This window comes from Phasianus colchicus, chromosome 13 (genome assembly GCF_987193195.1).
Source record: "Phasianus colchicus chromosome 13, bPhaCol1.hap1.1, whole genome shotgun sequence".
Lineage (NCBI taxonomy): Eukaryota > Metazoa > Chordata > Aves > Galliformes > Phasianidae > Phasianus > Phasianus colchicus.
The window spans coordinates 3,708,944-3,732,760 of NC_143448.1; the positions used below are offsets into that span (position 1 = coordinate 3,708,944).

At 39.7% G+C, this 23,817-nt stretch overlaps 2 protein-coding genes across 4 annotated transcripts; one reads left to right on the forward strand and one right to left on the reverse strand.

The window, feature by feature from the left end:
- Positions 1–4,418: 4,418 nt before the first annotated feature.
- Positions 4,419–22,275, reverse strand: DUS2 (dihydrouridine synthase 2). Of its 3 annotated transcripts, none has more exons than XM_090149883.1 (16): positions 22,148–22,275; positions 21,142–21,281; positions 20,329–20,374; positions 19,157–19,248; positions 18,290–18,333; positions 17,396–17,456; positions 14,167–14,214; positions 13,872–13,937; positions 12,145–12,215; positions 11,597–11,683; positions 10,960–11,128; positions 10,209–10,330; positions 7,539–7,682; positions 6,949–7,036; positions 6,298–6,371; positions 4,422–5,162 (listed from the first exon to the last, which is right to left on the reverse strand). In XM_090149883.1, the coding sequence occupies exons 2-16, from the start codon at positions 21,262–21,264 to the stop codon at positions 4,904–4,906; spliced, it is 1,494 nt and encodes a 497-aa protein (XP_090006009.1). In that variant the 5' UTR covers positions 21,265–21,281; positions 22,148–22,275; the 3' UTR covers positions 4,422–4,903. The 3 variants fall into 3 exon arrangements, with proteins under 3 accessions (XP_090006007.1, XP_090006009.1, XP_031470797.1); XM_031614937.2 differs by lacking the exon at positions 22,148–22,275 and adding an exon at positions 21,538–21,622 and having other exon boundaries at positions 4,423–5,162; XM_090149881.1 differs by lacking the exons at positions 19,157–19,248; positions 22,148–22,275 and having other exon boundaries at positions 4,419–5,162; positions 21,142–21,217.
- DDX28 (DEAD-box helicase 28) lies at positions 21,620–23,764 on the forward strand. The gene has a single exon (XM_031614935.2). It carries the CDS (start codon positions 21,620–21,622, stop codon positions 23,243–23,245), a length of 1,626 nt encoding a protein of 541 aa, XP_031470795.2. The 3' UTR covers positions 23,246–23,764.
- Positions 23,765–23,817: the final 53 nt, after the last annotated feature.

Below are 23,817 nucleotides of genomic sequence, written 5' to 3' on the forward strand. Positions count from 1 at the left end.
ATATCTGTCAGACAACAACTTTCTAAAAAAGGAAAACAGAGAGTCTCCCACCATACCAGAGCAAGGGAAAAGCATTTATTTATTTACCTAATGGATATTTAATGGGCAGATTCACATTAACTCCTGCAACAGAGTTTCAATTGGAAGCCAAGTGAACACCACAAATGTGTATATTTTTTAAGCCTCCTCTCATAAAAACAGAAGTTAATACTCCTCTGAGTAAGGATGACTAGACTAGGCTCCCTCTGGAGCTCATCAGTTCTTCTCCTTAATTGACCCAGGCAACTACTGTTTAACAATACACAAGGCACTCCCTCCTCACCAAAGGGCTCGCATGTTGCTTTTAATGTTTCTCATCAGCTTTGTCATCGTAGTCTCAGAATAAAAGTCTGAACACTGGCCTCTTGCACTGTTGTACAGATGAAAGCCTTGCAGGCCATCTCAGAAACACAGTTTCAAATATAGGCAGACTTCTTAATAAGGCAACACACAGCTCTTAGTACGCAGGTTTAAAGAAGTGTTGATAAAACACTTTTGTGAATGAAGGCTTCTTTCAACTTCGCACCTGTTTGGGACCTCCTGCAATCTTGCCGGTTAACGTCTGAAAAGCATGCCCTTCTGCAGGTCATAACGGGTAAGTAAAAACCAAACCAAAACAAAAAACATCCTACCTCCTCCTCTTCCCCCAGCAACCCAAGGCATGCTTACTCTTTGAATCAGAGAGCAGCTGAGCTGACATGTGGTTCACTTGCCAGCTTTCTGAAATTGCAGCGCTGGAGAACTCTAGGATTTCAATATTCAAACTCTGTATTTGTACCGCCAACATTTAACCTCACATTCCAGGGCGGGGTTGGGCTCAGAGCCTGGGACATTCCAAAAAGCATTCCAACCAGCAAGGCCCCAGAGGTAGCCCAGCAAGCACATCCATGTTAAAAGGCTAGTAAAAGTATCTTTGTGTTCCCACTCATGCTTCTAATAAGCAGTGTACATATAGGCCTCAGGAAGGACAGACACAGCACTCCCTATACACATGGATCACACTTCAGCAGGTATCGTGAACAGTTTCTGAAACATCAGTATCAAGACTCAAACCCAACTGCTTTCCAGTTTACTTGCCTTGTGATGGAAAAGAAAGGCTGCCTGACTGAATTCCTTATGATTAAGAGGTGCTTGGTTTTTGTTTTTGTTTTTTTTTTTTTGTTGTTTTGTCTTGTTTTAACTAAATATTGAAAAAAAAATCTGAAGAATGAGGCTAAATACCCTCCAACCCAACTGCAGTCTCCATTGCCATCCTATGTAAGAATGCCAAAGCACAATGGCTGAATCATCAAACACTGCAGAAGTCAGCATATTTTCCAGAACAAAAATGAAATATCTGCCACCTTCTGTTTATAAAAGGTACAGCAGAAAACAGAAGCTGTCCTACAGACAACTCACTAATGTAGTTCACCTTTTAAAACTAACATGAACAGAACAAGTCCTAGATGGAAAGCACTGTGCTAACAGAAGTGATTACTTTAAAACCAGTATTTGGAAGGGAATATGCATAGTAAATACAAATTGACCTAACTGTGGAACTGATTAAGATGAACGATGGACGTGGGGCAGGAACTCACACATTAGCTGTAAAATAATTAAGAAGAATGAAGGCACGTGACAGAAAACAAACATTAAGCAAAAATACTTCCATACGCAGGTACACACACACACAACTGCAGCTTCCCCTTTTGACAGTGGTCAAGGGTATCCAACATATGTTCTACTTTCTCACCATTTGCCAGAATATACAGCACTTCTATATTTAGAACTGAATGCTCATTCCAACAGAGTGACTCTCACTCTCATTTTCACATGCTCCGACCGTTTGGCCTAGTTGTGCCCATCCAGAACAACAGCACAAACCATTTCATCAATGTATTACCACAAATTAAGACAAATAAATGTAAGCGCTGGTGACCATGTAATAATTTAAATAACAATTTGAATACATGATCTTATTGGAAAACAAAAATAAGAGAAACAAGACTTTTTTTCCCCCCAACTATAGGGATATTGAACAGGTTGCCAAAAATGCTGTGGACTCACCGACATTGGAGATACTCAAAACCCAGCCATGCACAGTCCTGAGCAACCTGCTCCTGTTGACCCTGCTTTGAGCAGGGAGGAATTAGATCAGATGCCCTTTCCAAGATCAAACATTATATGATTCTATGATACTAAGATCTTGCAAACTGCCATACTGCTAATAGGACCTAAAAAATTACTTTTTCCTCCATTATTCTATGATGGCACCAAACTATAAACAAACACAGGCCACCAGACAATACTCAGTAGGAAAATGGCTACTTCTTTCATTTCTGCTTAACACTGCAAATTATTTTGCAACTTCGGAATAAAACTCTAATATAAAAGTTGTATCAACTTCAAGTATGCTGAACTGTATTTAGAGCAATATACAAAATGAATAATGACTGGATGGATTTGCTAGGAATTACTCTGTGATCTGAAGAGCAGACATTTTAAAAATGAATGTATACCTATATTTAATATCTCTAGTGAGATATTGTTCTTCCATTACAAAAGAATGGCTTCATATCAGCACCAGCATTTATGAAAAAGATGGTAAATTTTAAATAGGAAGACTTCTAATTAATCCTGAACATTCAAGCATGTTGTATTTTGCACATTTACACAGTAACTCCAGAAATCGTGACATAGCATCCCTGTAATTTTCTCTTCAGACCAGAACTGTTAATCTGAAGATGGTGATTGATTTTGATTAAGACCACCAGCATTGCCAACTGAGGCAAATCAAGTCACATTTCAAGAAATCACACAGCCATACTCCATGGGTGTTCAACCCTTTGGCTTACCTGGGCCACATTGGGTGAAGAGGAACTGTCTGAGGCTGCATGTATATAAGCTGCTCCAAAAATAATGCCACCTGTTGATTTCCATGGAAACTACAACAGATATAATGAGCACAGTAACACTGTTTGATAGAGCAAATTCTCAGCTATACAACATTGTTTTTCAACACAGTCACCACTATTAGCTCTGCATTTTCATCAATGAGAACAGGACCCTGCACGTCATTCCCATAAAAGCCTGTACCAGTAGAAGCAACCCGCTGTTACTACTGCTGAAACATAACATTCACTGCCTCACTGCACTCTCATCCACTTGCTGGTCTCCATAAACATCCAGCAAGCATTGATGAATCTCAATGGGTGCCATTTTTTCTGCATGGAGGAATTCAGCAACATACCTTTGCTTCATACACACTTCCACACCAGATGCCATTCTGTCAGACCGCCCCTCAGCAACAAAATATAATGGGAATATTGGCAGGAAGATTCAACCTCTACTACCATACCAACCTCCGCCTCTGGCATCATGAGACAATTTTTGGAGCTGCTCTCATAAAACATGTAATATAGTTAACATATGAGTAACAAAACATTTTAATGTTTAACAGTTTGTTAAAAGAATATCAACAAAACCAAACAACCAGTAGGATATTTGACCTTGTTTTTGTGAAGCTAACACCTCAATCTGGATCAATGGCAGCGGTTTCAACTCTTCATGAGGTCTCTAGGTGTTGGTCAGATTTCTGATGAAACTATTTTTCCCATGCTGCATCCTTGAAAACAGTTCACAAATATACATACAGTCAAAAGCAATGACCTAAGGCATGACTGTGAAGTAAGGGATATTTCTCTGTTGATACAGGGCTTGTGAGTCCAGTAGAGACATGATCAGATTTCTTAGTTGAATGTCTGATCACAGCTCTATCCATTCCACTTGAAAAATATGCACATCATGTATTTATACTGACTAAGAACTGATTTTTTTTTTTCAATATTGAAACTTAACCCTTAATTATAGTGGAAAGTATAACTATACTTTTCGCTGTTCAGAGGACTGTTTATCCAATGCAGCAAGACACAAAATTATTTCTAACTTGAGTTGGAACTGCTCCCTTTCCTTGGCCCAGCTTCAGCCCATGTAGGGTTAACAGTGCACTGATGTATTTGGTTGATGCTGAACAATGGGTGTGCCAGCTGCCACTGTGATGGCACAGGGCAGAGGGCAGCTGCACTGCAAGCTGAGACAGGCTGCATGCAGCCCACAGGCTGCAGGTTGGATGTGCCTGCCCTACTTCAATGCCCATATTGCTAGTAATACACATGTAGACATTTACTAGTATTTCCAAGTTTAAAAGTACAAAACAACTCAAACTTAATTTGTTCAAATTATTCACAGCTATCAAGCTCAGCTCCAATTCCTTATTGGAAAGACACTAGAATAATACCTAAGACCAGAAAAGTGTGATTAATTCTGTTGTCACATTTCTGGAGAGTAAAATGTAGAAGTTAACCAAGAAGAAGTGTTATTTTAGTGCTTAGTGTTATTATTTTCCAAGTTCCCTTCTCTGCAAAATCCTTTTTATTAATATGGTGGATGTAAATAAAGCCTCAAGTCATACATGAAACTCATTTGATAAAATGATGTCTACTTAGCAACTAAAATTTTTGTACATTAGTTCCATAATGACTCCATCTGCTCACTGCTGCTGTATTCAAATCTCTTACCAGCATACCATAAATATCTTAAAAGAAAGAATAAAGTCAATGACAAAGTAGCCTACAGAATCTGATATCAAAAGAATTTATTGTTTGAGATAACATTCTCGATGTTTTCTAAAATCAGATTGCTAATTTATCCTGTCCGAAAGGCACCATGGGGATAGTGAATGGTAAACAGTAAATCTTAGTGGCATTTTTCCACAGCTAGGGAATTTAGCCATCTCAGAATCCAGACAAAACACGAAGAGCAAGATATACAAATTGGAGCCAATTTCTAGCTTCTGTGTAGTTGTATGAAACCTCTGATCTCCATGCTACCGTTGCATCTTAGGCACATTCATGTCAGAATTTTCTTCAGCAAAATTAGCTTTTTTATGGGAAGGCTCAGCAAGATCCTTTCCGTGATCTCTGTTGTTCAAGCATTCCTGGTCTTCCCTCTTGAGCTCCTGGTCTTCCCTCTTTCGTTTGTTAATCAGGTGGTTTTCTCCCTCACACAGCTTTCCCTCTGGGACACCCAGTGTTCTCAGACAGACAATAGCTGCAGCCTGTTCTGCTAGTTTCTTTGACTTGTCCCTGAAGAGCAAACAGACAGAGCATAGGTAGAAGTAGAAACTGAAGACTCTACACTGCCAGAACAATTACTTTTCAGTCTCTGATGCAACATCGTGAAATAAACATCTATAATCATTTCACAGCAGAAGAAAAAACAGCAGTTCCAGAAGTGATTTGAATCTTGCTAGGTGTCAATGTTGATTTGCCTCCGCTGATAGGAACAGTTGCATCTCAAACTCCTCATTTCAAAGATCAGTATATGTTTGGGCCAAGTAGCTGCAATCCTCAGATAAGCTGACTTTTGCAAATATGATCATTAAACATTGAGTTTTGAATTACCACTTTCTTAAAAAACACTCAGGCCCAAATATCATCTCTTGTAGGTGTACAAGTTCACTGACACTGACATAAGCAGGAACTGTTCCATAACAATAAATATTCTGTCAATTCCAAGGGGGATTTCAGATTAAATGTTAGTGAAATTCAATATTTGAAAATGTTTTCTTAAAATTTCATACCAGCTGAGCTTTGCTTCCTGAAGTCTTTGAACAGTAGTCCCAGAAACACCAGTAATTGTTGTCTGCATTTATCCACTTTAAAGTGTCCAATACTGAGGTTTAACTCCGTAGTTACATCAGGTTCAATTCAGGTGCAAGTGTCTGAAGCCAATCCCAGTATTAATAGATGATAACATATACTGTCATGAAACTTTAGAGCAGCACCAGATGTAACTGTTGATCAGCTGTGAAGTCTGAGTAGCCACTGAACTGTGTCTTCTACTTCACTATATTCACCTAATCCTGACTTGGTATTGATATCTGCTATAGTAGCTGAAAACATTATCCCCTCCAAAATGTTTCCTCTGTCCCCCTTGGTTTGTTACTAGACTCTTTGCAGGCACAATTGAACTGGGTCACCTATGTTCTCCCCTTCCACTACAATTGTAGACCAATGTATTAGGTGAGTTAAGATATAATAATAGTTCACTTGAACTTAATCTCTCTTGTCACATCCTGTTCTCAGAAAGTTTTAATCCTTTCTTACTCCCAGAGGTAGCTTTAGGAAGTACCTTTCAGCTGATTTTCATTAAAGTCACACAACTTTTAAGCAACACATCAAAAATAACTACAGTACAGCTAGAGAAGCATTAACTTACCACAGAACTGATCTGTATTTTTGGTCAGCTACTGTTACCACTGAACAGAATAGTCTATCTAGTGGTCTTTGAACCTGGAGAAAAAAAGAATTAAAGATGTGTCAAAAACAGCCACATTATACAGCAAAGACTGTCAAGGTTCCTTATTATTCTTGTCTTTACTCCCCATTAAATACCCTTAAAACTACTGTAATTAATTCTAAAGCCTTAACCTTGCATAATCAGGATTGGAAAAAGATTTCTCCAAACTACAAATACTTTTGCATTACAAGAATGAACCCACAACAGTAAGTAACGACCTCAACCCAAATAAAGTTGCTTCTGTCCAGTTTAGTTCCTACTTTTAACAGTGGCCAGCAACAGAAAGCATTCTGAAACTAAACTCTAACATCACAGAATTTGAAGTAACTCAGTCATGGGCTTCTGTGTAATGATCTGTAAATGCAGCTACTTCTTTCACTTCCACAGAAACTGAAGATCTCACTTTTACATAATAAAGAAGCTGCCATTTTATATAAATATATAAAATCATTTCTGAACCATCTTACTACGGAGCAATACTGCACTGGGAAACTGAACTCACTACACCAAGTCTCAGAACAGCAATTTTACAAGACAAAGAGGTTTGAAAAGGTTTTTTGATTGACTCACAGTTTCATAAACGGGCTGAGGATACTTTTCTTTCCTACACCATTCCAGAAGATACATTTTTGGAGTAATCTGTGGTGGATATTCTCGCCTAGAAAAAAACATTTGTGGTCAATAACTGTGCTTAGAGTTTATTTAATAATCAGAACTACTTTAAATCAGGTCAATAACTCAACAAAATAAGTGCTGCTCATTCGATCACTTCTACCTGTTACTCTTTGTGGTTTATTTTTACAGCTCAAATTGAGAAAAATGCCACTTATTAGACAGTTCAAGTAATGTCTAAAAACTCAAAACCTTTTGTATATCATATTTGCTTATGTACAGATGCTTGATTTTTTAATTGCTCAGTGCTTTTAATAAATTACTGAGTCTCCAGATGCCTGAAACTGAAGAATATGTAAATATCATAACATCTAAAAAGCACAGGAAGAAGAGAGATTACTTAATCACATGCACAAATTGCTTCATAGAAAGAAAATCACTCTGTACTTGCTGCTATGCAAATCATTGCTCTCTAAAAACTATATAATATTGTTAAATTCATTTTTACAAATTCAAGCCACTGAAATAAAATAAATTTGTATTCTTACTTGTCAAATCTAACAGCCATTTTTATTACATCCGGATCTTCCATCTGGTCATCTTCATCTTTCTTCTTAGTTTCCAAAGATGTTTTCTTAGCTTCAAAAACAGCTGTTGTTTCTTCATAGAACTCAGACATTTCAAAGGCTTCACTATTGAAATGGAATTCCTTTGTATTAGAGATCAGATTATGGTTTTTCGTAACCAATTATGATAAAATTAGTATAGAAAGAAATTGTTTTGAAATAGAGTACATGTGCGCACAGAATCACATGAAAGTACAGCTATATTCTATACAGTGACATTATATTGTTTCACCTTCACTTCTCAGACACACTTGAAATGGAAGTAGAAGAAAGTTCTCATTTCCATCTCTATATATTTATATTGCAATATGAAACTCCAAGCAGAATCAAATACACATCTTGCAGTGTTCATTTAAGTTATTAGCTCAATTTGAGCATTATCTGCAAGCTCCAGTACACAGGAGGAAACTAAGATTTGGATCAATGGCAAGTGCTTCATATCATTTTAAATTCCAGGCCCTTCCACTGGATCTGCTCTAAAATATTGAGGCTACTAATTTTCCATAGGTAACAGTGAAGCCTGTAGCATTAGATAACTTACTTGCTGAATAAGAGTACTCAATGATACCAGGCAATAAACAATAAAATGCAGTCTAGCCACAGTGCTATCTGCAATGCAGTAAGTGGAAAAGTGTTGAAGCTGAATGTGCTGTTACATAAATTCTTTCATCTGAAATGCAGCAGCCTTTGCCTTGCACTCAGTACTGAGGTTAAAATCTCATAGGGCTGCAACACACCATCATCACCACAAGGCAGCAGCATTAACATTTTTGTCTGACTATAAGCTCGTCTTACATAACTCTAAGTTACTTTTTTATCTGGATATTAACCAGCCAGTTTGGAACAACGGTTAGAAGGCTTTTGCTGATGAAAACTCTGCACCTCTCTTATGCATGCACAGTGCTTAAGCCAATTTTGCAATTGTTACTGCATCACACGTATAAAACCTGCTTGTGTTCAATTCTGGAAGGCCCTAAAGAATCACTAGACAGTACATAAGTATCAGTCTTACCCCAGACCTTCGCCCAGTACTGACGTGCATACACTGTATCCCCCAATGGCCTGTTTAAAGGCTTGAACCTTACTTAACAGTTCCTTTCCTTTACATAATACACCTTACTATTAATTCACTAGAGAATTTGGCTATAGTTATTTGAAGTTGTAAAAGCTTGTCCCAATTTTGGTCTACACTGCAGATCTTCTAACCAAATTAGAAAACTATACACAAAAAAGAGCATGTTACTACAGTAAAGTTTGTTCAACACTGCAGAAATGAAACTAACTTGCAAAATGTAAGTATATTTTACAAGTTCCACTGCTCCTTACAATTAATGGAGTCTGGCTCCTTTTATACATAAAATATAAGTCCCCTCTCTGGCTGTTGTAACATAACAGTGGGTAGTGTTGTTTACAGAGGGAAAGCGTTGATAAATCACAGTGAACAGATAAAAGAATTGCAAGCACTTACATTCATTTTTAAATATGAACAGAATGTTGATTAGGTGATGCCAGAAAACAGTAATTTCATTTGCAGAATATTTCAAGTTTTCAACATTTCTTTTATTTTCATATAAACAAACTTTCACACTGCAAACTGAAGTTTCTCCTTCCAAGAACTTACCTCACATCATTTTAGAGGTCTGGGAATAAGACACTCAGTAAAGCTACTATATGTCATGAATCATACAATGCCTTGGTTGGAAGGTACCTTAAAGATCATCTAGTTCCAACCCCCAGCATGGACAGGGTTGTCACCCACCTACTCAGGCTGCCCAAAGCCCCATCCAATCTGGCCTTGAATTTCCCCAGGGATGGGGCACCCACAACTTCGCTGGGCAACCTGTGCCAGTGCCTCACCACCCTTTAAGTAAAAAATTTCCTCTAAACAACCAATCCAGATCTCCCATTTAGTTTTAAAATACTTTACCTTATCCTATCATCTGCCTGTTCAACTTTCTTGTTGTTGTTGTTGTTTTTTTTTTTTTTTTTTTTTTTAAAGTGCAACACTTCAAGTATTAACCTGCAATTTCCTCAACAAAAGTTGTCACAAATGTTCAGATATGAAAAGTGGCACAAAAGAATTGCATGCAAGTATCATACAGAGTATCTTCATACATTGTTTTGAGTTAACCTCTACATGCTCATTTGAAACAAGCATTATGTCAAAAATCCCAGGAACATGAAGAACCCACAAGCACATGGAAAGCTTTCCTTTAAAAAAGGAGAAAAACCAGAAACCCCACAACAACCCACAGCTCTGAAAGACAAGCTCCAAACTATCAGCATGTAGACTACCTCTACAGAATAATAAAACTATTTTTTAATTGAATAAGTTAATGCAAATATTGGACAAACTCCTGTCTGAGCACCTCTCAAATTAGCTAAAGTCTATACAGATACTTTTAGGGCTAAACCCTTTTAACTCCTGAACATGGGGGAAACTTGAAAAACAGTTAGTGTATTGCGTACCTCAGCAAGTACACATTTTTTTTCCAACTTCTGAATGTTGGAAATGCCAGGCAGTGCTACAGACAGAACTGGTTTGCAAGTCTGATACAGAACACAATTTCTGTTTCTGAAGCTCATGCTTACCAGATTTCCTGTGTGGACTGTGCCGCATGCAGCTTCTTACCCTGAGCAGTTTCCAACTGTTCTCTTAACATCTGACACAAACAATATTTTGTGTTGGTATAGTGATTATCATATCTCACTGCCTGAGAAAGACAAAGTATATAAAAACATACAAGTTTTTATTAGGTAATCTTCACGTCTCTTGATGAATTTCAAAATCAGTTTTGAAATGCAAAATACAGTGTACAGTTTCCTCAATATATTCAAGACTACTCATCTAACCACAGCTTCCTGGCTGCTAAAAATTCTTGGCAGTATTTGTGATAGGCAATTAACTTCTAAAAATGAAGCTGACAGCAACCAAGTAGTCGATATTCCTTCACTTATCTGTTCAACATTAATTGCACTAATAGCATCAAGAGAATTGCCCTACTTATCATAGACTTTTCAAATTCCTAGATGGATAGCCTTGGAAGGATAGCCTTTTGGATAGCCTTGTAAGCCTCACAAATGTTGCCAAGAAACCAGGACTAAAGAAACAGCATTTAAGAAGAGAATCATTGGAACAAAATTGTTTTCTGAATGATTTCTGTAAATTATTTACTGAACACAATATAAAACAGAAGCAGGGATGGTTTACTTGCAAGACTCTTATAACATGCTGTATGTTAAAATATCACCAGAGTGTAAGTCTCTGAAAGTAACAGGAACTAAGACACTGTATTAAGATTTGGACTAAATTCTAAATAATGTTAATCCAAAAAATACATACATATTTGATGTAATCTTGCATGACTTCTTTCAAGGGGAAAGGACCTTCTTTTCTGAAGATAGATGGGTTCCACATGGCAGCACGAGCTATCATTACAGATGAGGCAGCTGTTGCTTTCTGGAAGGTCTCAATGTCCGTATATTCTTTGATGAAGTCATGAGATCCTCCACTACAGATGAACATCACTGTTATGATCCAGGAAGTTTCATTTGCTCTTCTATAAGCTTTAACACAGCCTTGTATTTTCAAATGTGATATTACATTATTAATGATGATACTGTGTTCAGGATATTATCTCAAAACTAAGAGGAAAAATGGGTCTGAGTTATGTTAGCAATAGACCATTGAAATGTTGATTACATTTTACTTTTTTCATTATCTGCACATTTTTTTAAATTTTTTCTAAACAGAACGAAGACAGTTTGTTTAAAACAAACTGCATGCTTCCACACAATCTTTAATGGACTGGGCACACAAAAAACCACACTGACTTTTTTGAAAATTATACTTTGTAATTATTGCCCAGCCTGTAACCTAAGTATTTGCCCCCACATGAAAAATCTCCTTTCTTCTGCACTAGTGCATCTTAAGCTAGGTACAGGTATATTGCAATGACCAGCTGATTACTCCAACCTACTTTGCTATTACTGGAATGGAGACTGCTTCAGATATGGCTTTGATCACATCACAGTGGACAGGGTGCTGAGGCCTCTCCTCCTTCTTCCTTTCCAACAAAGGAAAAAGACCACAAAATTCCTAAGAAACTTGTACATATGTAGATCAGCAGAACTACCTCAAAAAATTTGAATACTTATATAAATAAAATCAATAAAAATATTTCATTTTTTCAAGTGTGAATCTTTTAATCAAATACATTTAAAGTTATTGCTACAGTAGCAATATCCATATCCAGATTAGCAGGAATTTTTAGACACCATGTGCAAGATAGTTTTATTTGGTTTTTATTGAATCTAAACTTCTAGAAAAATAGCAGTAAATGTTCATTAGCACTAAAAAGTGCAATTCCCTAATGACTAGCTTGATTTTTAAGAATACTTATTTAGCTAGCAGTTGAAATGAGAATTACATATTATATGTGAAATATATTCTAATCATATCTTACTGTGCAACATTTGCCAGCAAAGCGTAGCAAGGATGTAAAACTCTTGCCTGGAACAGATTTACCTTCCATGGACTGCAATGGCAGCAATACCAGTTTTTTCTATTCTCTTTACCAAATTCACAGTATCCTCAACCTGAGTGATAGGAGAGAATGACAACCTTAGTTCAAAGATACAAAACAAATACCAGAATTCTTGTTTTTCAGTAAGAGACATAAGAGACATGTGATCCCCATAATTCAACTCTCACCTTCCTAACATATACTTCATTGAAAGAACAAGAATCCATTTTCAATAGTTCCTCAAAACCATGGATTGCAAACTTTCTTGAGCCAGACAACACAATACTCTACTAAAGAGTACTTTCCATCAGGTTTTTGGGCTCATTTGAAATACCAAACAGTTAGAAGCTCTCTTTAACCATTACTCTGTGAGCTGTAACTAAAACACACCTTAGATGCCTTCTGAAATCAATCCAAAATACAACCACGTGTTCATAAATATTCCTATCAGAAACATCTTAGAGTTAACTAGTAACTAAAATACAAATGGCATTCACACATGACTAGTGAATCAAAGAAGCACTGAAGAACAGGAAGCTCCCAATATATATTTTAAAAGGTAAGATGCTGTTAAAAGGCAGAAAGAAATTCGGACATGCTACGTAAAACCAGCTTGAAGAAATAGGAAGAGGCTCTAAGATAATCATAGAAATAGAAAGCAGAAGTGCCAGCTTTCATTTAACAATATTAGACAGCACTTCTGAAACAAAATATTACACAGAGTAGTAATTCTTAGAGACTTCATCTGTTTGTATAATCTCTTCAAGTGCACATGCAAATGACATTTGAACAACAGCTAGCTCAGTTACAATTCAGTCGTCTATAGAAGTGTCTCTCCAGTTCATTTGCAATCACAGCAACTAAACATAATCAAACAGATTTTCAAAATAATCACTCACTAGAAGAGAAGGCACATCACCTGGAGATTTAAAAATACATATTTTCACAATATTCTTAGTAGTTATACTTTAGATGTGATGGAAGTCTTGCCTCTGTGAAAGATTATGAATCTTCTCATAGAAGCTAGCACTTTTAGTGCTCAATCTACCAAACAATTTTCTGCAGCCTTTTTAAGTCAGGCATCATCTGTAATTATTGCTGCCTTTGTACATATATTTAATCAGGAGTTGAGAAACACAAAGCTCCTTGCTGCACAGAATATGAATAGTTTCTAGAGTACAAGCAGTTACAACAGTAAATACAATTTCAGTACTGAAATCTTCACTGTTAACATGAATGTTGGGAGCTGGAGAAGTAACAATAGCACTCCAGCTTCACCTTTCATTTAAATCTCATGCAGACTGTCACTGCATTCAAAGGCCAGCACACTGCCTACACACACATATTATTCTCCATCAGTTCCACACATAGCAGCCTTCAACAATAACCTACACTTCTTATTTTTCAGTCAGTGCATACCCATCAGCAAAGCCTTTGAGATTAACTCAGTGGGTTACAATAAACAAGACTACAATCCATGATTATGGAAATATCCACATTCAGAACTCAATAGAATAAGGTCATGTGTAAACATCTAATGTTTAGTACTTTGAGTTTTTGGATTACAGGAGAAAAGTTTGGCACTCCAAACAAATTATAATTCCAAATGGTATTTCACAAGAGCAGGTCTAAAATGTCAATTTATAAGAACTCCATGTACTAGAACTGATTTTAAATCACAGGATTAAACTAAAATAAAGAACTTAAGTATAACAATTCATGTTCTTACTGAGGGCAAAATGCGGATTTTGCAGGTTACTGGCTTACAAATTCCTTTAACAAGAGTAGTCAGTATCTAGAGGGGGACAAAGACAAAAAATGTGATTACAGAAGTGACCTGAACAAGACTTTCTTTACTTCAAGACAATTAAATTAGAACAGTTTAACATTTAGTTACTGTATCTCTATAAAGAATTTTACATACTTAAGGAACACAATCACTAACTGAGTATATCATTTTATCTGATAGATAAAAGACCCAATGCTGCTTGTAAAACAAATGATAAAACACTGATAATACTTACAGACTCTATTTTGTCAGGATCAGATAGAAGTGCTGCCCCCATACCTCCCTGAGAAAATACATAAGAACTGTGACATTAGGAACATGGAAAACATTTTTCAACTTGATTATTTCATCTAGTAGCTGACCATAGCGAAAGTACTGCTGTGTTTATTAAACCAAGAAAGTAGAAAATGGAGAAATCTGAAATGCAAGAGTATTAGCAAAAAGCTTGGTGAAACACATTTCCTGGAATAGTATCAGAATAATGAAGCAGTAATTCAGGGCACCAACTCACTCCCATTACATCAAGGAGAAAACAGCTTTCAAAAAGCCATTCTCCTGCAACTGTAATCATCTATTCCTACTCATTAAGTGGCAGCAGAGCATTTGGGATATATTGTTTGAGCATTACACATCATGTTTGCAGGATTTTGCTAACAGTAATTCCTGCACACACAATGTAAACTTAGTTAACCTGCTTTTTTAAGTAGCTATATTAAACACATTATGAACACTTTGAATTCAATATTTTGACTGTTCTTCCAGCACCATCTCACCTGCATGCACAGATCTAGAGACCAACAAGCAAGTATAACAAATTAAAAATCATATGAGCTTCTTTTGATCCAATATTTCTAGAGGAAAGTAATCATTCACAAGCATATGAATTTTTGATCTTCCATCCTAATAAAGGATAGGCATTTCATTCTTAATTATGATTCTGTGGAAGAATAAAGCCATCTTTCATTTAATTAGTTTTAATACAAAAGAAAGTAATAAAAGCTAAATAAGACAGTAATAGGAACGTTACCAAATATTATGAATTTAATGGCATGTTCTCAACATGACAACTACAGCTCCTTGGTGTAGCTATTGGACAGATCAATACAATAGGAAAGGCATTACAACAAAGGCATGATAACAAAAGGACGAGCACAGTAAGAAAGGTGCTTATAAAGGAAGGGAAAAAGATTGCTTAACTGTATCAGAAAGTCCTAGGCTTTCAGGAGAAAGCTTCACTAAAGAGGAATCTCAAGAAAGAGATACTAGCAGTCAGCCCCCCTTTAACAAGGTCTAAGAGAGGTGCAGCCAGGCTCCACCCCTTCCAGTCACACAGCTTAACTGCCTTCACCTGTGCTCCCAGGGCTGACCAGGTCCTTTCCTCAGCTGCTCCATCAGTGGTTCAGGTCATGACTCAACAGTTACCTTACAACCACTAAGCCACTAGACCATATTTTGTAGCATGTCATCCAGATGCCTCTAGAACACCACCAGGGACAGTGACTCCCTCACCTCCTTGGTGGTCACTCCAGCACCTGACCGCTCTTTAATGGAAGAAGTTTTTCCTTATACATAATCTAAATCTCCCCTAGCACAACTTGTGGCTGTTTCCTCAGGTCCTGTTTGTTGCCTGAGAAAAGAGACTGACCCCCTCCTCAACAAAACCTCTCTTCAAGAAGTTGTGGTGCATGATGAGGTCTCCCCTGAGCCTCCTTTTCTCTAGACTAAACAATCTCAGTTCCCTCAGCCACTCATAAGACTTGTGCTCTAGACCCCTCACCAATTTTGTTGCTCTTCTCTAGACACATTCCAGGACCTTAATACCCTTCTTGTAGAGAGGGGACCCAAAACTGAACACAGCACTCAAGGTATAGCCTTATCAGAGCTGAGTACAGGGAAGATGATTGCCTCTCTACTGCTGGCCACACTATAAATGCAGGCCAGGATGGCATTGGCCTTCTTGACCACCTAGGCACCAAGATGCAGGCCAACCCTGGGGACCTCAGGTGCAAGCTATGTACCTGAGTAAGCAGAAGGGTGGAGCCAGGATCCACCCCTTCCAGACCTCATTTAAGGGCTGGCAGTGGAAGTGAGGGTATCTCTTACTGGATATCCCTGTCTACCTGAAGTATTTCCTAAAGGTAAATAGATCTTTTCCTTCAGTTCTACATCCACAGTTGCTATATTTGGGCTTGCTCTTATTTGCTGTTGCCAGACTTTGCCTATTTCACTATTATCATGGTACTTTTTATTCCATTATTGTATTATGCTCCCTATATCATTTTCAGATGTTATTATTAAAACAACAAAAATGATAATGGGACTAAAACAGGAATAACCCAAGAAATCTACATAGGCAAACTTTCTCAGACTAAATATTAGAAAAATAAAAATATTTCTTCTCTAGACTATAAGCTAATCTACAAAGCTAAACTTAACAGAAGAGAAAATCTACCTGCAAATTGATTAATCTTATGACTTTTATCATTTCCTAGGATACTAAACACTGACTATTGGTAGATAGATGCTGGAACTCTACCAACTACTTAAGTGAAGGTATTAAATATCTGAAAGATGCCTTACGCTGTCTTTAAGCTCATTATATGCTACAAAGGAAAAAAGCATTCTTTGTGAAGGAAAAATCCACCAGTCACCTCTTAAATGCTCTACATGCAATTATTAGGGCTCCTTGGTTCTTCTGTTCCAAAACTTCATGTAGTCTCTATCTCTTTAAGACCTAGAATAAACCCTTTCCCTGTTCAAGTAGTTTAATCAAGAAACATATTCCATTTCTGGAAAATACAGTTCACTTAAACAAAATATTTTATTTTCTTGGCTTAAAAACAGAAAAAGGAGAATGAGAGATCTGTATAATGTCATGGCATCATGCAAGGTATGGGCATATTTGGTAGCATCAGGTTTGGCCGTTACCATTCCTTGTTTTAACAACACTGCATTTAACAACCAGATATCTCATTTCAATTGGCTATGTCTATTTGTGTGCCAGATTCAATAAACTAGCGCAGAGTTCTATTTTGGGGATGGAAAGAATAGTTTACTTGATCTGCATGCAACTTGGTTTAACAGTAGACAATCTCCAAGTTCTATAAATGCTTATCCTGATAATAGGAGGCAAGGAAGACTTCAAGCCCTCATTTGCCTTTTGTCCTTAATAGAAGGACAGTAAAAGCTTCCAGATGGAAAGAAGTGATAACATAAAATTAGGAAGAGAAAGTATTAATTATGTGAATATACTGTCATCTCTGTTTAAAGGACAAAGCATTATAGTTCCATATGACAGTTCCAAATACTAAAAATGCCAGTAATACAAAGACCAGAAGACAAAGCTTACACATAACAGCCAGGCTTATTCCCTAGAATGGAGCTTTGAGTCTTCTGAACTGGAAGCCTTTTCTATAGGAGGTATCAACGAGAGAAAGATTCCAGTATAATCAAAATTCACTTGCCTTAGTAGAATATTCTTTTGGACAGCCCATATTGATATCAATACCAGCTACATCACTTTCTCTGAAATAGAATAAATGAGAAAAATGTATTTCAGCATACTAAAACAAGAACTAGGAAATAGATACCTTACCAGGAAGCCTGTTTCATCATTATAAGGCTTAAATGTAAATTAAAGATTAAGCTTTTATTTGAACTTCTGAATTTTCAGCTTCTCACTTATATATGTACTTAAACAGCAGTCTGAAAACCAGACTGTGTTTTGATGAACAGTGTGCAGAAGCTGCAAATACTCATCTTAAATGTGTTTACCTGGAATTAAGTGATATAAACCACATCCACCACCAAATTCACCAATGTCAATAAGAAGTCTTATAGAAATTCCATCAATTTAAAATGGAGACCTAAAAACACCTTTCAAAGTGTTTGAGATGCACTTCTCATTTCTGCACAGTATTTTACTAGAAGTTTCAAACCACACAAAAACAGGAGTTATTAGCCGGCATATATATAACACACTTGCTAATAAGGCCACAGAATTCCATATTGGAAAGATCAAGGACACACCCACTGCACTGGAAAAATGCCACTCAATCCCTGCATAGAAATCACGCAGCTACTATTTTGAGTATGAATTCTTTTAAATAGAAGTTGCAGTCTACATTGTTACACTGTTGATCACCAAGATGTAAATCAGTACTACCCTATACTGTTCAGTTCTTAAAAAAAAAACCAACACTTGAACCTAGCAAGACCTACCTTCATCCTTTCAATCGCTATAATTTGTTGTTTTCTCTAAAAGAACCACCTCATCAAAAAAAAAAAGCCACAACCACTACTGCCAACAATAAAACTATGAAGCCAGAGTGGGAATGGTGTGAGAGTAGATGACTTACACAAGCTTAGCTACTGCCAAGGCTCTTTCAGCGTCTGCTGAACCCTGATGATAAAATAAGAGTATATAATTACAAAATAGTATCAAGTGAATAAAAGTACACTTCCACAAATGTAAAACTATACTTACTCTAAACATTTAATACAATGTAAAAGAGACCCTTTCACAGCACAACAGATAGCAAAACCACTTAGCTTAAGCATATCAACCAGTGGATAACAATAAGTGATGCAAAAAGAAATTGAGATCAATCCTCTTTCTTAACCTACAACAGTACCTAATGTTCTCAGTCTATCATAATTAGATATCCTGTTTTTAAAAATTTCCATCTCGAAGGAGTCAGTAGCCTCTACACACAGCTTATTCCAGTGCTATCATTACTGCTGAAAAAGTCTTTTTCATTGTCTAATGCAGCCTCCCTCCTCCATCAATTTAAGCAACGTTAATGCACATCCTAATACTCTGACAGATAAACAATATTATTTAGTCTTTCCAGTGAGGCTACTCACAGTGCAAGATTAAAGCATGTGATCAAGTGTCGCTGTAATTTGTTGCTGGTATGTATATGTTTGGAAGTACAATAAAGATACTGATCACAAAACCAAGATGACTTTAGAGAGCACAGAATTCACCTTAATCACTTTTTCTGAAAACACTTGTATAGAAAACTTGCAGAGCAGCATGTTAATTGCGTGTGTACCAAGAGTTTAAAAATTGTGTAACAAATGTTACGTGAAATTTTATCTTTATCTGAAGCATCAAAGAATAGATAGTCTGTAATACAGTTATTTTGGACTGAGATTAAGACTGTTAACTAGTACTTCCTTGACTTCCTTGTTTTGGAGAGTACCTGCTTTTGCTTTCTTACCATTTGAAAGATGACATGGTGCCTCTCCCTTTCACAGGTTCTGAAAACAACTCTTTCATTTGGTGCAACAAAGTCTACTGTTTCAAGTACTTCTATATGCAGTGAGAAACAAAACAGACAAATAGTATACAAATGTAATCATAAAGGAAGTAGTGACTATACAATTTGTATATAAATAAAATGCTACCAGGCAAAATTTCCATGAACAACCACTGACACCTGATCTTCCCTAAATCCTTGCAGTACATTTCTTGTAAATTGCAGACTCCGTTACTTGGTACTCCCAAATTATCTCCCAACTTGTTTGCTGGGGGAGCAACAGCACTGGAACAAGCCAGAATGAATGTAACACTATAGTTTTCAGAAAGGCAAGAATGGAATGTAGACTTATGGTTGACTTCTGTTCCTTGACAGGGATACTACAAAAAGGTGTTTCTCATTTCACTCAGCTGTTGTAAAACTTAAGATGGTCTTTTAAGAACTTGGCTGTGAAAATCATGTTATGCCAAATCTAGGCCCCAGACCTGAAATTAAGGAAAGAATGACAGTAAGATTTCAAATTCATTGCTTCCTTAATAATGCTACCAACAGGTAATACTTATACAGATTCTTGATCATAAGCTGTCTCTACTAAAGTCTGAATGTGTTTCTTGGCCACTGTAGTGGGCTTTGGGTAGCAGTAGGGGCTACAGGGGTGGCTGTGAGCTGAGCCCAGCACTGTCCCCTTCACCTGCATACCCAGTGACCTAAGCTCTGTCAAAAAGCTTAACAGAAAACTCATTGAATCCCCACAACAGCTTAAGTCAATGGTGAGGTTTCTCTTCCAGTTCTGTAAAGGGTAGGGAAGAACCGTGTGTTAGTATATATATATTTTTTCCAGTATCCTACAGTGTTGCTAATTGATTAGCTCTGTCCTCTAACAAGACTTGTGGTTTCCCTGACTGAACAACTGAAATGCTTAGAGAAGTAGAAATGAAAGTCTAAAACTGTGCAGAAACATACAGGTGTAAGAATGGCACTTCAAAAGCTTAAGTTTCTATGAACTGTTTAGAGGGATTATAGGTATCTACATCTCATTGTGATCACTGTAAGATGACTTCAGCAAAGTAACTTTTTTTCTCTTGAATAAAAAAAATGCTTACAGATATTAATGAAAGAAATACCATGCTTACCATTTACAACTCTCTTACACTGCATCATCTTTATGTCAATCAGTTCCTGAGAACAAAGGGGGGGAAATCTTATGAGTAAAAATATACAAACCTTCCAGCTGTAGGCAGTTATTTGTTTTCATAGTTATTTTTATTATTATTTAATAAAAGTAGAACAAGGTAAACAAACAGAAGCATTGCGCTCAAAGTTTCAAACTATGAAAGATGATTGTAAGGGAACTGTTAGGTCATGGGTTGAGCTGGCAATTGAGCACCTGGTGGAGGGCTGTGGCTGGCCTACGGAGCACAGGCAAATTGTTGGCACCTCTGCTCTTTATGACACCAGGTGTGGACTCAGGGTAGAGCCATCCTGGGCTAATGTAAGGGCCAGCCACCAAAACCTACCTGTGAATGCTTTGCCTGTTATTGTCAAGAACCTCGCAGAAGCAATTTCACCTCTTTATGAACAGAACAATGGTGTGCTGATATATAAGATTTATTTTGCTCAATCACCTATCTACCATGCCAGAAACACAAGTAAGCTACTGCTGTAAAATGTAAATAAATTTAAAGTGAGTGCTTTGTCTAAATTAATTGAAATAATTATACACTCTTATGGCATGGGTCTCCCATAATTTGACGACAGCTCAAAGCATTCTGCTGAGCTGCTCTATCCATTTATTTAATGGAAAGAATGTGAAAAAGGAAAGTCCTTGAGTAAGCCAAGTCTGTTCCTGTACTCAGCTCTCTGCAACTACTTCCCCAGATTTCCCATCCACCCGCGTTCCTTTACTCAGTAGGCAGTAACCGCGTCCCCAGGCATCCCACTCATACCTCGCAGTACACGATGTCTGCACCGTAGTCCAGCGCGAGAAGCCGCATTGGCAGCGTTCCCACGCGCACCATGGGAGCCAGGATGTTTTTTCCCCTGAAGCAGAGAGGTGTGTTCACCGTCATTCCCGTTGCGGTGCTGTCTAAAACAGAGAAAGCGAGGCGGGTGGGAAGGTGTTAGCAAACATCATCCCCTACTAGTAAGCTCCCAAAGCTTTTTTTCGTGGGCGCTGAGGCTGTCAGCCTGACAGGATCCACGCAGGCCGCCGCGACCCCGAAGCCAGCTGCGCGGGGAACGGGCTCTGCCCTGAGGAGGAGCGCGGGGCCGGCTCCCCGTCGCCCGCCGAGGGGCTGCGGCAGGATGAGGCCGGCACCCGAGGTACGGCCGCACGCGCTCACCTTCCTCGCGCGGCGCCGGCTGGGCGGGGCGCTGCGTCGTGACGTCATCAGATCGCGCCGCAGCTATCACGCGGGGGCGGCCATGGTTCTGAGGCACGGTGGGGTGGCCGCGGCCCGGGCGGCGGGCGTGCAGCCCTCCGAGAACGTGGTGCGCATCCCCTGGGCGCTGCGGCTGCGCCTGCAGCGGGGTGAGCGGGGCCGCCGGCGCGGGCAGGGGCAGGGACAGGGACAGACGACGGCAGTGCGTCCCGGTAAGCTGCTGCTGCGGAGCCGGCGGCCGGAGCTGAGCCAGCCCCGCTGGCAGACGGTGGGGCGCTGGGAGCAGCCGCAGCTGGTGTCGGCAGGCTGGAAGCACAGGAAGGCGCGTGGGGACTACTTTCAGCTGGAGGCCGTCCAGCAAGCGGCCCCCGCCCTGCTGGCACCGGAGCCCCAAGAGGGGCAGGGCCCGCTTTTCGTGGAGATGGGGCTGCAGCCGGCCCTGCTGACCGCCCTACAGGACCTCTCTATCGGCCGCCCTACGGCGGTGCAGCGCCTCGCCATCCCCGCCCTGCGCCGCGGTCGTAGCGCCCTGTGCGCCGCCGAGACGGGCAGCGGCAAGACGCTGGCCTACCTGCTGCCGCTGCTCGACAGGCTGCTGGCCCGCCCCGCCGCTCCGGAGCCGGCCGTGGAGAAGCCGGAGGGGTCGGGGCCGCGATCGGCGTCGCCCCGCGGTTTGGTGGTGCTGCCGTCGCGGGAGCTGGTGGCGCAGGTGGGCGCGGTGGCGGCGGGGCTGTGCCGCCCGGCGGGGCTGCTGGTGCGAGGGCTGACGGGCGGCGGCGCCGCGGGAGGGCTGAGGCGGCAGCTGCGGGCGCCGCCACCGGGAGCCGCCGTTCTGCTGGGCACCCCGGGGGCGTTGCGGACCGCGCTGCGGCGGCGCTTCCTGGTTCTTGGGCGGCTGCGCTGGCTGGTGCTGGACGAGGCGGACGCGCTGATAGACGACGAGTCCTTCGCCGTGCCGCTGCAGGAGGTCCTGGCGCACGCCCCACTTGCCGCCGGTGCCCCCGGGCCGGCTGGTCCCGGGGAGGAGAGGACCCAGGTGGTGGTGGTGGGAGCCACCTTCCCTACGGGGCTCAGCCAGATGCTTGCGAGGTTTGTCGATGTGGACTGCTTTGTCAACCTCAGCACCCAGAGCTTGCATCGCCTGCCTTCACATGTCCAGCAGAAATTTGTCCGTCTCAAAGGCCAGGACAAGCTGCCTGAACTTCTGCAGCTCCTTAAGGAGCGCTCAGCATCCAGTGGGGCTGTCCTCATCTTCTGCAACAGCGCCAGCACCGTCAACTGGCTGGGCTATATTCTGGACGACCACAAAATCAAGCACCTGAGATTACAAGGACAGATGTTGGCAGCTGCCAGAGCTGGCATCTTTGCCTCCTTTCAGAAGGGAGATGCGTCTGTCCTCATCTGCACTGATCTTGCCTCACGGGGGTTGGACACCAGCAGCGTGCAGCTCGTGGTCAACTACGACTTCCCAAACACCCTGCAGGATTACCTACACCGTGTGGGGCGTGTTGGGCGGGTCGGAAGCAAGATGCCTGGGGTGGTGGTTAGCTTTGTAACCCATCGATGGGATGTGGACCTGGTGCGGAAAATAGAGACTGCTGCCCGAAAAAAGACAGGTCTCCCAGGCATGGACGCTTCTATTAATGAACCTCTACCTAAAGCAGGTTGATTTGAGTTGGTAATAAACGGCCTGGCAAGGACTAAATTTAATCCATTAAGACACAACAAGTAAGTGTGTGAGGTAGGCTGAAATAGTAGAGAATTGAGTTTCAGAACAAGATGATCTGGTTAACTTTGTGCACTGTTTTGGAAGCTGCAATAAGCATTTCCAGAGGCATCACAACTCGTGAATGTGCCTCTGTGATGTGCAGTTCTGTTGCATTTCAGTGTCCCTCATCACTAGCAGCTAAACATCATTTTTTAAAATGTCTACTGGCAGGAAAAAAGAAATTATCTTCCCAACTTTGTTGCAACTTTGACCCAATTTAGTTACATGGTGGAAAGGCAAAGTGACAAATTATGTTGGATTTCTTTTTGGCAGCTTATTCAGAGAATTGTAGACCAGATGCCTCTAAAGATGGGTAGGAGAAAAATTGTATAATAAAACTGAAGGCTTTTTCAGGCTTTGATGTCTTTCACAGAATAAACATTTATTGTATTTATTGTTTAAAAAAAGGCATTAAGTGTTTACTGATTGTTCTTTATATGATATGTCTGTTGAAGTGATTTAAAAAAAAAAAA